This window comes from Agelaius phoeniceus, chromosome 9, assembly GCF_051311805.1.
Source record: "Agelaius phoeniceus isolate bAgePho1 chromosome 9, bAgePho1.hap1, whole genome shotgun sequence".
Classification (NCBI taxonomy): Eukaryota; Metazoa; Chordata; class Aves; order Passeriformes; family Icteridae; genus Agelaius; species Agelaius phoeniceus.
In genome coordinates this window covers 12,187,192-12,205,193 of record NC_135273.1, presented here as the reverse complement: position 1 = coordinate 12,205,193, position 18,002 = coordinate 12,187,192, and the positions used below count along the sequence as shown (strand labels likewise).

Genomic DNA, 18,002 nt, shown 5'->3' with positions numbered 1-18,002 from the left:
CTAGCTTGTTAAGCTACATATTTCCTAACAACAGTCCTGCAGTAACTGTGGGCAATTGGATCACACTGGCCATGAGTTTCAGTGTGGTTGTAGTTCTGGAGATGTAACCCTTGCCCCAAATGATTTCTGTGCATAGCTGAGAAATTAGCACAAGTCAAAGACAGGCCCCTACCAGTGATCTGGATGTGGCCACCTTGCTTTGGAGGGCAAAGAGTTTAATTACACAGGTATAGCCTGTTCTTTGGAAGTGGCCTTCCACAGAAGATAACAGTCCCAGGACCATTTAACTAATAAAACTATTTTGTTCTCATGAAGCCTTTAACATTACTGGGAATACCAAAATCTCCCAGCTCTTACAGTGCAACTTAAATTACTGAGAAAGGGATTATAAGAACAAGTGGCCATACTGAAGAGATACTGACATCTGGTCCATTTCCAACAGTGCTCTGTTCCATGAGTGCAGTTGAGTGTTTTGCAGACTCATTTTGTAGACTTCTACCCTTCCTGTCTTAATTGGAGAGGTGAAAAGAAAAGCAATCAGTGATTCCTCAGACTGGAGCTGGGGGAAATAAATGCTTCTTCTGAGGAATGGGTGTGTTCTCATGCCAACAGTGGTATCTGACAAGTCAGCAAGAAGTGGGCTGACCACACTGTTCCTTAAATGTGTCCACTTCTTAGAATTGGCCTAGAGCCTTGTTGGCTGCAATGTTCATCACATATGGCAGAACAGAAAACAGAAGTTGAGCCTGTATTTCAGTTTACATTTTGGAAGACAAGCCTGTATACATGAAGCACTATGTTGCTGTCCTGGGGCCTCAGGTGGGACACCTTACTGCCCCAAGCAGGTAAAGAACCCAAAAGCCAGGCTCAGTCTACTCAGTCCAGGGCTTCTTGCTGGGATTTTGCCTCTACTTTCCACCTTCTTGCTTCCTTTCTGCACTCCTCAGACAAGCAAAGGAACAACCTCCTCCTCCTCTGGACAAGGTGAGGCTGCCCAGTCAAGAGCAGAAAGCTCAGTGAGGAACCCCAAAACCGTGGGGCTTGTTTCTCCTTCCATCTGCACCATGCTCAATCCTTGTGGCCCTCTCCAAAATCTCCATCCCCCAGATCCACTGACCATCCTCTGTCAGCCTCTCTGCAGGTTTCTCTCCTCTAGTCCCTTCCCCTTCAGCTGGGCCTTGACTCTTCAGTTAAATGGGAAGGCACTAAAATGCAACAGTCCTAGACTAGGGGAAGAAGACAGAAATACTTGGTTTGCTAAGCTCCCCCCAGAAGTGGAAGTACTTTTACCAGAGAATTCCTCTGATACAGAGTCTGTGTGCAGTTTTACAACACAGCTGGAAAGAGGAAAAAGGCAGATGAGCCTTCATCTGAACTGGAACCATTGTCATGCATTCTTGGCTCACACAATTAATTCATTCAGTTAGGCAGAGAACAACAGATAGTCAGAGAAATGGGAGGATGGCACAGAAAGGTTGCAAGTGTTTTGATCTATCTCACGCAGTCCTACTCAGGGCACCCTCTTGAACTGTGCCATTGATGCTTCTCCCCTCAGGCTCCAGAGAAACCTAAACAAAACCAACATTTGTGCCTGGTGCCTGGCTCAGTGTGAGCCTGGTCAGACATTAAACTTCTTAGGTACCACCACAATTCATTTGTTACTGTAATTGCTGGGCAAGCAGCTGTCCCACACCAGGGTAGCTTAAATAAGCTTTCCTTGCTCTTATGTCTGTGGGATGTTGATGCATCACATTTAGAGCAAGTATTTTAAGATAGTTCTTGAAGGAATACACATATATTATTTTTTCTCCCCAATAGGAGACTGCATTTTAAAGTAAACCTCTCATCCCTGCAGAGATATCTCCTCTTCTGTACACTTGAAGCTGAACATCACCTCCACTCCCCATGCCATCTGTTCAAGAGGGCTGTATCTTGAAAAAATATTTGACTAGTGGATTATCAAACATGCAAATCCAGCTAAAGTATCTGAGTAAGAGGATTGGCAGCAGGCATTAAATAAGGCCTTTAATTTTAGTCTTATTCACCAAGTTCAGCTTCATCACGAGCAGCCAGGGGAGGGCCTGTCAGTGTGAGGGGTGGGGGCAGAGGTGCTGGGCTGCAGTGATGGGCACAGCCAGCACCTTCCTCTCTCCCTGGCAGAAATGATCCCACTGGGAGCTGAGGGGCACCACCACGCTGCAGACCAACCTCAGACCACGTCCACTTGCCACGTAGGCTGGCGCAGGCCAGACCCACACACACTGCTTGGAAAATGCTCACATCTGGCTTGCACGTGACTCGAGCGTGCCTCAGAAATTCATCATCTGGATAACTCACTCCTGCAGGGGAGAAATCCACAACCAGGGAGCCCTTTCCTGAGTTGGAACGGAGGAGAGGGGCCAGAGGATCGTGTGCTTGACAAACTGCACAGTGACACGCTCACAGCTGCATTTTCACAGCCTCATCCAGTCCTTCATCCTTTCTAAAAGTACAAACACAAAGAAAACTTAGTCCCAATTTTCCACTCTGTTTACTTCTGCAAAACCCCATTTTAATCCTGTTCACAGACCCAGAAGTATCCAGGACTGTTTAGTTTTTGTTCTGGCAGCCATTGCTCACATTAACTCTTTCCACATGGCAAGTGGGGATTGTTTCCCACATGATCCCTGGGGTACAGCCCCTGCACATACAGTTTTGTACCAGTTCCAAGTTTTGCTGGAAAGTGCCTAGAATATCTGAATGCTAATCCCCATCTACAGCTGTACAAACTGAGAGCATCACCCCTCTGAGGAAAAAACCAGTCTCCAGCCCTGCCAAGGAGGAGGGCAGCAGAGCCCCAGACGTTGCACTTGGAAACTCACAGGTATGTACACATGCTGGGATTCCTGTGTGGCTCAAAAAATGGAGCAAAAGTCAAGTCCCAACTGTGAAGGAGCCATGCTGCCAAACACAGAACACTCAGCAGCATTGGAGTGTCCAGGCAGAGCTGGCCAATAATCAGTGTATATTGTATTGTAACCCCTGCTGGACACCTCTGGAAGTAAAGCTTCCAGCCATTTCTGGTTGGTGAGCCATCCAGAGTGAACTGGAGAGAGGATTTGTGCTGTCACACGGCCTGGACACAGGCCAGCTCCAATGGGACAGGTGTGAAGCCATGCCCACAGCTGGATGCACTCAGGGAGTGCTATTTTAGGGGTGAGTTCTCTCAACAGCTAAGGATACACACACCCTACATCCAGTTTCCAGAATCTGGGGATAGAATGCTCACCAGCATGAGACTAAGTTACCCAAAATGCCCAGGGAAGATTTTATCTGCTCCTCTCAGCCAGCCAGACCCATCTGTGCCCCATACAGATTCCTGGGGTGGCTGAGGATCATCACCCTCTGCTCCAGCTCCCAAATGCACTTCTCACCTGCCTTACCCAGTGTGCCAAAATCAAAATACCAGTACTCTCTGTGCAAGAGAGGAAAAACCCACGCAGGCAGCGTTAATACCATCTGCCACTGACAGACAGAAGAGGGAGGAAGAACAGGAGCAGATGGAGAACAGAGAATTTCTTAAAACCAAGAGAAATGCCATTATATCCCCTAAGGTACCAAGTGCTTTCTCTGTGCTTGGCTGAAGACACTCTGAGGCATTTGCAGGGTTCAAACTGTTCTACCATGGCTGTGCTCAAGCCACACCTCATTTTTGCAGCCCTGCCTGCACCCAGTCTCCCTGCCCTCTCCCTGGACACAGGGCTCTCTGCAGCACCGATGCTGAACTGGGAATGGCAAAGAACACAAACACATTCTTTTCCCTAATCCTGCACCCTGTCCCCACACTTCAGTTTAAAAGCCAAGGAGCAAAACAAAAAACCCACACAACATACAAACATCTCTTTCTCTCTTATCCCATCTTCATCCCACCCCAGCATATGGGCCACCCAGAAGATGACAGTGATCCTATACATCTAATGGGCCACACGTCCTGTCAGCAGAAAACTGAAGCAGTGCAGAATGAAGTCTCCTATCTGCTCTTCTCGTCAGTAGCCTCAGGCAGAAGTCCAAAGCACTTCAGTTTAAGCAGTGACTTTAAAAATATGGTGTACAAGGAGAAGTGTGAGATCAGCTTCCTTCTGCCAGAACACTACAGACTGGATTTGGAGCGTGGGATTGGAGTGGACAGATTCACATCTTGACTGAAGATGCAGAATTGGGTCACACACGCACAGATGCTGCAAGGACATGAAATCTGCCTGACTTAGCGGCAGCTCCTCCTCAAATTCTGCTCTCTCCTAGTGCACCTGAGCACAGAAGCAATAGTTTTGCCTTGGAAAAAACCCCAAACCCACAGAATGGATGCTCCTCTAGTTATATGAAAATTTTGTTTAAAAAAAAAAAATAGATGTATGGTCTTGTTAAAAAAAATATCAGGAAAGAAAATTAGGTCTTTGGGGAATAACTGCATCAAGAAAAAGCCAATAGACTTACAAGAAGTTTAGCAAATTCACTACCTGAGGAAAAATAATTCTCAGTCATGAGAAGAGGAAGCTCTGTCATTGATGACTGAATTCAAGGTGCACATTGAGATCATTAACTACTAACTTCTTCCAGAACCAGGCCCAAGATGTATATCCCCAGTAATTAAATGAAAAAGCTTGTTTGATCCTTAACTGCTATGCTGTTGCCTACTCTATCCTTCTTTTATTACTAACTCCTTTATCTTCCTAAAAAAAAAGAAAAAAAAAAGAAAAAAAAAAAAAAGCAACAGCTATGTGAGTACCAAAATGTTCTGCCAGAATCTGCTGTTTTTAAATTCCATGCAGTAATTAGTACATACAGCCAAGAAGGTTAATCGTATGAGGAGGGAGCAGATCACAATTTCTGATCAAGAGCAATCTTGTCAGTACATGCTTGTGAAGTTATAAAATAGTGACTGGCAAACTATCTCATCCAGCCATCCTCATCAACAGGCCAAATGGCACCAAATGGCACCATCCCTGCTTCTGCCCTAATTGTAGGAAACAATGCAAGGAGCACAGGGCACACGTGTGATTCATCAGGACACAAACAAGAGCACATGCCTCAGTCTGCAGGGATCATGTCATACCACAGATTTCGTACAAGGATTAAGACACCAAGTTATATGATTTAAGATGTTCCTGGGACCTTGCCATGGGCTTGGACAGATTTGCATCCCCATTCACCACCTTAAAAAAAAGAAAACCAACCTTCCAAGCTAAAGCTTTCAGAGGAACTACAGGGAGACAGACTTCAGAGACAAACACCACCAGAGCAGAATGAGTCAAACTAACATTTGAGTTAAAAACCACATTCTAAAAACCACATTCTAACTTTGTTGCTACCACCTAGGCTCAGATTCACTGAGCAATGACCAAGTCCCTGCTTGGGGCAGGTGCCCCCAGCATCTGCTGCAGTTGTCAGTCCGAGAGAAGAGGCATTGCCTCATGCTGGGATTGACCATAGTAGTTAATTGGATTTTTCAGCCTCTTTAGTAACACACTTAGATTTGGCTTCTTTGAGAACCCAGTTAAAAGGCTTAAGAGTTCTTCTGGCTGAGAAGGTAAAACTGAGACAGATTTCACAGTCAGCTGGATTAGTTAAGGCATCCCCCAGTTGTAATACTAAACATGACTCCAGATGACATCCCATCAATACTGCAGCAACCTTAAGGCAAAGGCAAGGCAACACTATATGCCTCTTGGAGCAGTCCTTCCTTCTCCCTCTACTTCAGCCATTTCCCACAAATATTACAAAACACCTGCCAGGGCTGGAGGCTGTACATTCCCTGCTCACCCTGTACCTATGTGTAGCTAAGTGCTTGCCACAGGCCTGTGAAGCTGGCAGAGACCTCCACACTCAATTCCATCAACCAAGCTTTGTTCCCAGGGTCACCACCTCTGTCCTGCAACAGGTAAAACCAGCTCCAGCCACATAACCCTGCTGGTCCAGCTGGGAGCTCACACATTTGTCACCCCATTGAATAATTAAGCACAGAAGGGGTGGCACACACTATTCATTTTCTCCACATTGTCTTAAAGGAGGCAGCTCAGACTATGTCAAGAAAATAAAGCTCATTTATGAAAAGGAAAAAAAAAGATAGTGAGCAAGACACGCCGTGGAACTCTAAGTGCAGGATAGACACATGCAGAGTGACAGGGTTAGAAAGGTTAAGCTCTGAAGTGAAGAGCATAGCTCAGCTGCAAGGACAGAAAAAGCCACAAGTTGAGCCATTTCCCTGGGTAATTACAAAGGAAGCAGAAAAAAACCTACCCCAAATAATGCAAAGAAACAGCAATTAAGGCAGTCCCTGAAGCTGACAGAGTGCACATCCTTGGTGCACGAGGGCAAGAAAGAAAGTTTCTCTAGTAATGAAGAATTAGGCTGAAGAAGCAACTTGGGCCATTAGCTCCACCCATAATTCCTAGGCAGCATCCCACAAAGTGATCAGCCACCAGGGCCCTTGGTGTTTTTACAACAATCTGCTTGTTTCTCACTTGAGGCCCCACTTCTGTCATGGCTGAAACTCTCTCAACTCTGCTTAGTAATTTCCCCACTGAGGGAAAAGACAGCATTACAGATGTTTCTATAAAAAGTTTGTGAATTATCTTCCAATGGACTCTGAAGTTTTTATTTACTTGCCAGCAGATATATCCTTCCTAGTTTTAGATTACAGGAGGGAAAGAAAACAGTGATTGTTGGCTGTGTGTAGCCATAATCTTGCTAGTCCAAAAACTGGACAGGGAAACCCAGCTGAAAGATGGTTTACTCATTCAAGGAAGCTTCAGCATCCTGAGGCATCCTCAGCATCCTGAGGCAACACTGGCTTGAACCAAATCATTAATTACATATTTTAAGTGCCCAATTACTACTTAAAATAGGCTTCAGCTGCCAGACTCAGCCAAAGCACAGCCAGCTCCATGCAGACAGGATCTGAACAGTGAGGGAAAGGAAACACTGCAGGACTGACGGAGCCATAATTTCCATTTTATTAAAGCTTATTCCCCTCACTTGGAGGAGCTTCCTACAGCATAGCACCAAGGTGCCAGAGGAAGCCAAGGCTTGAAGCCAGCAGCAAGGTGGGCAGTCAGAGCAGGGGCAGTTTGGTTATGGTTCCAGAAGGGGGTGGCCAGCAGTGCTCCTGCCCAGACATATGGAGAGTTGTGACCACAAGGGCTTGGTCACCTACAAGGCAGGTGACAGAGATCAATTTGAAAGCACCTCTTGTGCTGGATCTGACCTCAAGGTTAGCAAAGAGAGTCCTCTCAGTAGTTGAGAAGCACTGAGACTCAGTGCAGAAAAGTTGTGAAGCCCACACCAGCTCCCTGTTGCCACCAAACAACAGGCAATGATGCTTCAGATGCTTCAGCTTCGTGACTGGGACCTGACTGCTTTGGCATGAAACCAGGCAGGAAAGATTCTCAGCAAGGGGAGAGGGCAAGATCTTACTCCAGGAGTCTGCAGCTTTCTCTAGCCAGCAAGGGGGTTTGTGTGGTGGGTGACACAATGATATCTTTGGGGAGAAACATACTCCAACTGGTTTTATAAGCCACATCAGGATTAGCAGATATCTCAAGGGTTAATTAGTTCACCATGCACAGATGGTAGCTGGTAGGGTTTGCAGAATGGATTAACCTAATCTGTTGCTTGTAATGTACCATACAAATATCCATTCCTAGATTTGCAGCAATTCTACCCTTATTTTGATTTGAGGACAGAAAAACCACACAATGGATGCCAGCATAGAAGTAATGACTATTTTGAGTGACAAATGAGTAGCTGCTCACTTGGCTAATGCAATTGACAAATTGGAGTTTGAAAAGTAATTCCTTCCCATTTTGATGCAGAGGGTCTTTGGGTGGACCAAGAAGAGCCCGTTTGTTGCAAGTGTACAGAATATACTCATGTAACCTCTCCTCACAGTTGCACTGAGGGCTCTCCAGCACTGACAGATGGTCAGAGAGCAACAATTCAATTGCCTGGAAACATGAAGGCAGCTTTCTGAGCAGCTCTGCAGTGTGTCAAATAAAGACCCCCAAGTCCAAGGTACCAGCACATGTGGCATTTCAGGCCACAGCAAATGTCTGTGCCTTCACAGAGCCCCAGGTCTCTGAGCTGGCTGCAGGTTAAAGCATTTATAATTAGATCACATCCAAGCAAAGGGCTGTGTGTTTACACAGCCCTTTGCACAAGAGGAAGCCTGGCTCAGGGCTGGCATGCAGAGATGCCCCAGATCAGCATCAGACTCCCTTTTGTTTAGCTAAGGACATGCCATGCTATTGCATTTGGTTCAGAAGGTCTCAAATGTTTACAACCAGCATCAACTGCAGTGGTAAATGTTTCCATAACTCCTATTAAACTCTGAACTTATCCAGTTTCTCCCTGCTCTGAGGGGTGAGCAGAGGACTAGCTAGACACTCACTCTGGCAAGGCAGAGGTCAGGGTAGAGGTGATGTTGGCTGTCTGAGGCATTCTCTGAATGTTTCTGCAATCGGCCACGCTCGTGTCATGCCTGCACATGCCTGAGACACAGCAGCTGTGGGATTCCTGCTGGACAGTGTGGGACAGCTGTGCTCACACCCAGCAGCCTCCTCCCAGCACATCTTTGGTCAAGACACAGGATGTTCATAAGGTCTCATTTGTTGGGAGGTGCTTGCATTTAAAAATGCCTATTTGTCTCTTGCTTACAGATGCAGTAGTTTCATGATCTGCACCTACAGAAGAAACTGCATTTCGAAGCTGTTTGTTATCTTAAAAGACCATCACAGCAATCCTGAAAATCTGTGCTTATTTACCCCATCCCTTTTTCAAGTGTCATACAGCTGATCTTTGTTAGAGGCTGTAACTGGCAATGCCCTTGGCATATTCCTTTGCTCATTGCGTGCGTGCTCCCACAACATCCAGCTCCAAACAGAAGGAAGCATTCCTCATCCAGCTCCAAACAGAAGGAAGCATTCCTCTGCCATTCCAAAATCAAGCAAGAAGATGGCTGAGAACAGAGTCCCTTTATGCAGCTCCATTTGTTCACAGTGCTGGTTCACATTCCTCTTTGTACGGGGCGAGTGGAGAAAGTGTCCCTCAGCTCCAGTGTGTCCAAGCCCTGGCTGCACAAACAGCCCAGCGCCAAAAAGGAAAGAAGTGCAGAAGGAGATCTGGCAGCACTTGGAGCTGGGACAGCCAAAGGAGGGAGCCCAACCTGAGTGCCCCTGGCAGGGATGAATGACCATGTCACTTGGGGTCCTCAGGGCAGGGGGCCAAAGAGTCCAGCAGGGCAGAGCACCCACAAATGGCATCTCAGCTACACTGACTCAACTGCTTTTCTCATGATGTCATGGCAGATCAGCTCCAACTTGCTCCCAGAGCCACAGGAATGGAGAGGCAGCAGTTTCCTTCCACTCCCAAAGCAGTTCCTCACATCTCTTGCACATGAATTGCAATACTCTTTCATGAAAACTGGTGCACTGAGCCCAAAGCTCTCCGTGTCTCCTAATGCTGCTGTTCCAGGTCAGTGCTAAATCAGGCTGCCCCAGAGACTTCAGCAACGTTTTTCAAAGATTTGTACATGGCCCAAAAGCCCCCAGTGCTCAGGATGTGGCACTGAGCCAGGAACTCCCACACTCAGCTCTGCCCTCTACCAAGTCACTTGGACTTTTTTATTTATGGTCAGCCCCTCTAGAGAAGGTGCTGCTGCCAACTTAATTCACAGGCTGTTGTGAACACACACTTTCCTTAATATTACATTTAACAAGTCCTAGAAGTGCAACCCAGACAGAAGCTTTGCAGGAGATTAAGAAGACCAAGCATGCCCTAATTTATTTGTGGGACCAGCACCTTGTACCATGCTTGCCTCTTCACTACCACCCCCCCCCACCTCAGGAAAATTCAAGGAAAGGTACCAAAAGTATTGGCCTGCAAAGGCCAATTGATACCCAGGCCAATAGGGTTAAGCAACAGCTTCTCTTTAGTGCATCACTTAGCTTATTATAGGATGGCAGCTTAAAAGCCCTCATAATTATCCAACAAATCAATCTAGACAGTGATATTCATTGCAGTCCAGTATATTACATTCATCTTCCCTTCCAGAGACTAAGCCACTGCAGTGTTTCTTTATCATCTTAAAAAGCAGGAAGAAAAAAAATCCTCCTCTCCCTGCACACAGGCCAGAGTTTTCCAGGAGTCAGTATTGGTTTGAAAGGCTTCTCTTTGGATGCCCTGAATGCACTTTGAAGCATCCAAGGTTCCAAACAAAGTCAATGAGAGTTGCAGGTGCTCAATGGTGCTTAGGGAAAAAAAAAATGAAAAAAATAGAAAGCCCTGACACATCCAGCTCAGAGCAGCCAAACCCAGAGGCCCATAATTGCACATCCCTATTGAAAACACATCTGTAAAAATCACTAAGAGCTACATGGGGAGGGGTAAAATTGGATTTATATAGTCTCAAATCAGAGTTTTATAGGACATTTCAATCCAGGATTTTAGGAACAAAACACTGAGCTACAGCCTTTGAGGCAGCCCAAACCCAGAACATTTTGCATCAGAAGCCTCACCAGAGCATTTTGGAAAGGCAAGACAAAAAAATCCAAATCAGCAGAGAAAAAGATATCCTTCCCCTCCAGAAAAGAACCCCAACTCTGACTCTGCACTTTGACCATTTGCAATGAAAAATAAAGAAATGTAATACAATTATCATCTCACATTAGAGATGGAGCTGTATCAATACAGTTAGAGAAGAGCAGTAATTTTAACTGCAATACTATATACAGTATATAGTATATATATAACTATATAGCATACAGATGCAGTTCTTCTATACAGCTCAAAGGAAAGAAATTGATGCTTATCTCTAGCCAGGATTCAGCAATGAAAAGTTAAACTGCTACACAATTTCACACCACACAAGATAAACAGAAGGGGAAAAGCAGGGGGTAAGGACCTCTCTAGAATCATGCAGCACATAAAAAAGCCTGGTGTCTTACCTGATTTCCTCTTTGAAGATCCATAGTCCCTGAAAAACAGACAACAACAAATAGACATGGTTAGAGCTGGGAACGGTGCTGAGAGAACGGGTGCCTCCCAAATTTCCACCCATACGCTCCAGGGCTGGTGCTGCGCCCTCTCTCCCTCCCTCGGAGCGGAGGTGAGGGCGGCCGGGCACGGGCGGGGGGCGCGGGCAGCGCCGGCCCCTGGGCAGCACCGGCGGGGCTGCGGCAGCACCGGGGGCTCGGAGCATGTGATCAGCCGGGCAGAGCGAACCATCCACCGCCGCCGAGGCAGGGGAGAGGGCTGTCATTTTTTCCCCTTTAAATTGTGCTGTTAAATGCACAGCTACTGGATTAACCCTTAGCGTGCCCCCGCAGAGGAGCGGGGGTGGGAACTGTTTGCTGCAGGGATGCGGCGGCTCCAGGCTGAGCTGGCGCTGCTGGTAGTCCCGGGGCTAATTAATTTGTGAATAACCTCCAGTCCTCTACTAGGTATCTCTGACAAGCGCAAGTGGAAAGCACAAGGGAAAAAACCAACCAAACAAACCCCAAACTCTGTCTTTTCTTCTTTCTCCCAGGACAGAACGCGCACCCTTACTTTTCCATAGTGATTTAAAGGGTGCTGGCATCTCCACTCATGCAAAACAGCTGAAACCCCAGACAGCTGCTATGGGAGGGGAAGAAATTACAGAAGGAGCTGCAAGAACTGATTGGGGATAAGCAGAACTGAGGACAGGAATACTTGGCTGAGGGCCGTGCTTTCCCGGGCGCTCTCCGCAGCCGGTGAGCCCCAGCCCGGGCAGGGCAGCGCCGCTGTGCCCGCACGGTGCCCCCCGCACCTGGCAGAGCTCACGTGGGCAGAACCCCCCATGGCAGGTTCTCCTCGCAGGAATCCACCAGAGGGGCAGGCAGGAGCCTCTACGCTTTGGGGGCTGGGCTGCCAGAAGTGGGGTTTTGTCCCTTGCTCCATCCTCCAGAGCATCAGAGAGGGATTAGCCCAAACTGTTTATTTAAGGAGAGTCTGGGGGCTCAGCTGAAGAGCCCCCAAAGCTGCCTCGAGGGCAGAGTTATGTGTACCTGTAAATTCTGTTTCTCCCAGAATTTTGTGCGCATCCCCATGCCTTACATGTTTAAGATTTGTTTCTAGTGAGTAACAATTGGGAATCTTTTGCACCCTCTTTTAATTTCCCAGTGTCATTTCTACTTCAATTAAATGGTTGTTTTCTCAGCCATATCTGCAGCTGTATTTGATGTGATGATGCTACTGCTCATGAATAAGTTGCTTCTTCTACAGAAGTGATATCATATGCAAATATAATTACTCTATATGGTGCCTGAAACAGAGATCCCTCAGACCAAGCCAGGGATGGTACAATCCCCAAAATGTAGTTCTCTACCTCAGCTTGGCTCCCATGCCAGTCTGGAGCTTTGTGGAGCTGTCAATACAGCTCTCCTGGCGTGCAGAACGCAATTCACATGATTAGAAATGAGGTAATGATTGGTTGATACTTAATGAAATAAATTAATTTATCATTATAAAATAGTTATTTGCATCACTACCACCACTAATTCACAAGGCTTAATGAAAAAAAAAAAAGAAAAGCCAAACAACCTGTGGGGCTAGCTTTCTTCTTTTCATCTAGTCTTTCTGTAAGTTTTAAAGTCAACTTTAATTGGGTTCTGATTTTAGAGTTCCTGAAAAAACCCCAGGTACCCTGTATCTCCCTGTCTTATTACTTTTTTGTACACCCACATTTCACTCATTAAGTCAGAGGAAAGCAGTATCAAATAAAATGAAGCTTGAAATAAAATCTTCATCTCCACAGTGAAACTGAAATCCAAAACTTGTTCCTCCCAGCAAGGACAAAAAAAAAAAAAAAAAAAGTAGAAAGCAAAGAAGATATAGCAAATAATCTCTCTGGCTGTGTAAAGCGCTCTTTGTGTACATATTCTTCACCTCTTTCCTGCTAAAGAAGAAAGCCTGGATTGCTGTTTTGCAATAGCAGCAGCAGCAAGGAGCCCTGCCTGACTCCATGTTTAATTTTTTTAATGTCTTACTATCCTGCATATGACTCATTGATGTATCTTCCCTCTCCCAAGTGATGATATATATGGGTAATACCTCTCAGCCTCACTGTTTTCAATGAAGCATTAATTGTGAGGTATTGGTTTATCTCCAAAGCAATAAAGGAAATTATTTAATGGTTTCTCTTAACTGTAACAATTTCCAAGTAGAAACTCTGATCTCCTGCAACCCAGACTGCACCTGGCACACCATTAACCCTTAGATCAGACAAAAAATGTGGTCTTGCAGAAGAAAAACCCTTCCAAGGAAAGGCACAATCAATGTCACATCTGTAGTTATGCAGGGAAGCTCACTTTCTTTTCAGCTCTTGCTCTTTTTATCTTTTCATCTTTATACACACACGTATTTCCATTGTCCTTCCATTTCTATATGAGAACAGACAGCACCATCCTAACTCCACTGCCAGCCACAGCTACAAGAATAACAATGAAAGCAGCAGGAGGAACTAAAAGTAGCTCTGGCAGATCTCTTCATCATCCAGGATCACTCCATACTGAACAAACACCTATCTCAAAAATAGTATATCTCTACCCTTTTCTGAATTAGAATCTAGCAATTTTGTTTAAAGTCTTTCTGTGGGGGCACCACCTTTAGCTGATGCTAAGCCTCATTACTGGCAAAGAAAATATTTCCTGCTGCTGATGGTATTAAAACATAGCTGGTGCCAAGCACGTCACACAAGCTGGATACTCTCCTTCAATGACAAAGGAGAGGGAAGCTGGATCTCCTTTCTCATCAGCATTACCCCAAGATAACATTACTAATTTGAAATCTAGCAATGAATGTGAAAGGAGGACCATGGACATTGCTATAAAGCTAACTGCCTTGTTAGCACATTAAAGCTATCCACAGTCTGGAAATTTCTGAATCATAAAAAGATCTTATGTTGAATTAATATGTCACTTGCAATCTAATTTAAATATGAAGGTTGTATTAACAATGTTATGGAAAAGTTTTATGGCACATCTTTAGGGACTGACTTTGCTGCTGTATTCAGTGAGAGTTAATAAACATTGATGTGTGTGCACATGTGTTTTGATCTATCCGAATACATACAGATACACACAAACAGTGGCACAATCAGAAAGTTGTTTAAAAAGTGAGGAGTATCCCGACATTTTTTCAATGGAGACTAAGAAATGTTCCAGGTGGAGAAGACTGGAGGTGACTAGGTGTATTGGTGACAGCTGTGCCTATCTATTTTCTAATTCAGTTTGATTTATATCTGTCCCAGAGGGTTTCTCCTGCATCCCCTCTGGAGATCTGGCAAGTCTGCAGAAGCCTCCTGCAGGATCAGCTTCCCTTGGAGGTGATGGGCTCAGTCAGGGGGCCTCATCCCTGTGGGACCCATGGTGCAAAGACTCTTTTGAAAGCTTCTCCCCCTTGATGTGGGACAGCAGACCCAGAAAGTTCACTCTCTGGGATTCCTCCTTTCCCAGATACGTCACACTTTAGCCCAGGGCCTCTGCCTCTCAGTAAAGCAAGGCTTGGCTTCAACTCATTTAGCAAAGATTTCAGACAACCATGAGTTTCAGTTATGAGGGAAAACAGTGCCTGCAAAACATGAGGAGCTGTCAGACCCACGGAGCAGCACGGCTGGGGGAGCTGCACAGCAGAACTGCAGCAGACGGGACAGAAGCTAAAGGGAGAGAAAATCATCTTCCTGTCTCTTTCTCAGTGCTTGCTGTTTGAAGGAGATGAGACAGTGACAAACCCTGAGTAATGGAGGTCAGCCTGTATCCTCGAGAGTGTTTTAATACATAAATTGAAATTGTTCTGTATTTGTTGGCTTTTGCTAATTCATGTTTAAGTACATTGTAGTCATTTCTGTTCCCAGGCTCCTTAATTCCTAAAAGTCTCTAGTGGTGTGGGCAGACTGTGGTGGAGATATATGACATTTCAAGCAAACAGCTCAGATTATCATTTAATCACAAATGATTTGCCAGGCAGATTAAAAGCACAGAACTAGTTTTACAAGGAAGTCCACTCTGTCCTTCCCAACACTTAAGTTTGCAGTCAGTAATGAAGATGGCTTTTTCACAAACTGTTTTTCTTAGCACTGCTATCACATTCTGTGACACTATTTTTAAAGTAAACCAATACAAAAATACTTTGCTACTACTCTTTATGTACACAGGAACTTGAGCCTTGAGAATATATTTGCATCTTGAAATGCCCCTTATTTTCATCAACAGCCAGACTGACATTTTCTATTTGAGACAAGGCACAAAACCAAGTGTGACTGAGAACTGGCACCTGCCTGTCCCCAAGGACTATGGCTGGAGGAGCACCTAACACATTAATATTATCCAAACACACAGGAGCTATATGGAGAGTGCAGGGTTGTAATTCATACTCGTGGTACTCAGAGTGCAAAAGCTGAACCACGTGCATGAAGGCATCTCCATTCCCACTGAGCTCTGAGACCCATATGACACAAAATTAAGCAAAATTAACTCTGTGTGTTATGCATTGGGAATAGAAACTCAAACAGATGGATGCACACAGCTATACATTTTCCCCCTACAGCATTCCATGCTCTGATATCATGAAACCACAGCTGATCTCTTCCCTGAGCCAAAGAAACAGATGAAGGCTTTTTTCCTTCTTCATTTTTTTTTAGAAAGCATTCTGTTCATTTCCTGACATAAATCGTTGCATTGTGGAGCCCTCTCCACCATGAATCTGTCCTTTCTGAGCACAGCTCGAGCTTTCCAGCCCTGTGAGAAAGGGCCCCATTGTGGTGGTCCCAAGACTCCAGAATTCCTTGCCGCGAGCAAGAGGGACTTGTGGGGCAAGAAGAGAATCTGTCGACCTGACTCCCACCCCAAGCATTTCTCACTGGCTGGACATGGCCCCTGCTGCTGCTAAGTGTAAACCACTGTTGTGCAATCACATCCTTAACACAAAAGGGACAAAGCAAATGAAAGGATTTTGCTTTCCTGTCACCTTCCTGTTGTCTTCACAGCGTGTCTGCAGACCAAACAGCCCAGCTTTATGTGTTCTATACTTCTGCTTAGGCTGCAGTGACTTTCTCTGCATTCATAACAAAGGTGGCCCAGTTTGGCTCACCAGGACCCAACTGGAGATCTTGATTTAGTGCTTTAGTGACATCTGACAGCTTGCTTGAACACAGCAACTTAAAATTCAACCAAAGTTCTCCCTGTGAAACTCCAAGCACAACACTGCAAAACTTATTAAGTGCAGAAGAGATCTCCCCCATACCAGTAACCTTAGCTTGCACAAAAAAGCCAAGGTTGGAAGGAGATGGACACTGTCTCCTCTCCAGCAATGCTCCCTGTACCTGAATCCATGGATTTCTATCATGAGGCAGAGGTGCAGGACAAGGTTAGAGGATACAACAGTATTCTCTGTTCTGCACTTATCCTGGAGATTAGCCCCCCACCAAGTCCAAAGTGCAGGGGATGCAGACAACTCCAGGACAAGTGACATCCCCATGGGCCATCTCAGCCTCACATGGACACACTGTGCTTAAGAGCAGCAGCCATTTCTTTCTTGTGTAGAATGGGTGTTAGAAGGACAAGAGATGGGTTTGAGGCACCCAACCCTTTCCCTAAATGAGTAAGAAATGCCACAGATTTTTGTCCCAGGATTCCTCAGCAGTGAAGTTGATTGCTTGGCTCCAGAGAGCAACTTTAGTATTTGGCTCAGGCTAAAGAAATGCAGAATTAGCCTCTCGCATTTTTACAATTATATTTTTATGATGAAATTATCCTCCTGGAGGAAGACAGAGCTTTGAAAATGCACATTCAGCGTTTCACCAGGCTGTGAGGTACAGGGAGGGCGCTCTGACAGCAAAGCCCAGCCTCTCTGGCACCAGGGAGAGATGGCTCAGCACAGGCTGGGGGCTGCAGAGCACTGGAGCAATGAGCTAAGGCCATGTGATCCTCTACTGCAAGGCCTCAGCAGCCTTGAAAAGGACAACACAAATGTTTATAGCAAGTTTTTCCTGGAAAGAAGTATAAAAACAAGGTCTTGCCTAAGAGTCACATCCTCATCTGTTTCTGGTTTACCTTGTTTATTCTTACAGATGGCAAATTTCTCCACAGGACAGAAAAACTTATTTACCTTAGCAAGAACTCTGGGTGGATGTGTTCTTCACCTCCTCTAAACTGACCCTGCTTGTCCCTTGTGGGGAGGCCAAATTTATCTCTGTCTTACAATGACCAAGCATGTGTCACTTTATTATAGCCTTTACAGCATAAATGCTGAGTGATAAAAACAAGTTAATAAAAATTAATCATTCTCATGTGCAGGTTTTCCAGTTATGCCCTTCACTTGGGGATTTTATTACAAACAGCTACATGCAGATACAACATGTTTAAAAGATGCATCTAATCACAGTTACAAATTAAGTATTGAGTATCAGAGTAATAAATTCAAATGTACCTTATAAACTGGTCGGGCTAATGAGCTTGCATATACATCATATGAATCTGATTAAGAGCTTAAGAAGTCTGCACAGGCTTTGAATCTTTACTTCATTTTCTTGAGCCCTCCCTGATTTGAGGGTGGGCTCAAATTCTCGTTTCTGCAGATGTTGATCCAATCTCTGGTTAGCAAGCACATTGTCCATTTGGGTTTCTAAACTGCAGCCCAAAGAGTCCCCACTGCTGTCCCTCTCTGGGGACATCTTCTGCTGTGTCACACTAACTCTGCCCAGAGCTGTGTGTGCAGTGCCTGCCACTGTCTCCTCCACCTCCCTGTCCCTATGGGTGACCTCCCCAAAGGAGGCATCACCCCTGGCCAGGCAGGCTGTGCCTGCTCATGAGAGGCAGGATGCCATCACCCCCACCACAGCATGCACAGAACTAACAATGTCACCCCCAAAATGCCCATCCCAGAAAGTCCTTGGAAATGGAGAGAGGGAAGGAAGAGGAGAAAACTCCCAAGTGACAGATGACCAAGACTCA

The 18,002-nt window shown here is 45.5% G+C and overlaps 1 protein-coding gene across 6 annotated transcripts in view; it reads right to left on the bottom strand.

The window, feature by feature from the left end:
- The window catches only part of SH3PXD2A (SH3 and PX domains 2A), a 245,734-nt gene that overhangs the window by 83,054 nt on the left and 144,678 nt on the right, over positions 1-18,002 (bottom strand). For 5 of the 6 annotated variants that reach the window (XM_077182919.1, XM_054637312.2, XM_054637313.2 and 2 more), the window contains one exon: positions 10,980-11,008. In XM_077182919.1, the coding sequence (XP_077039034.1) occupies positions 10,980-11,008 (29 nt within the window). Of the gene's footprint in view, positions 1-10,979; positions 11,373-18,002 lie in introns of those variants that run through there. The other variant, XM_054637315.2, reaches the window with a different exon arrangement.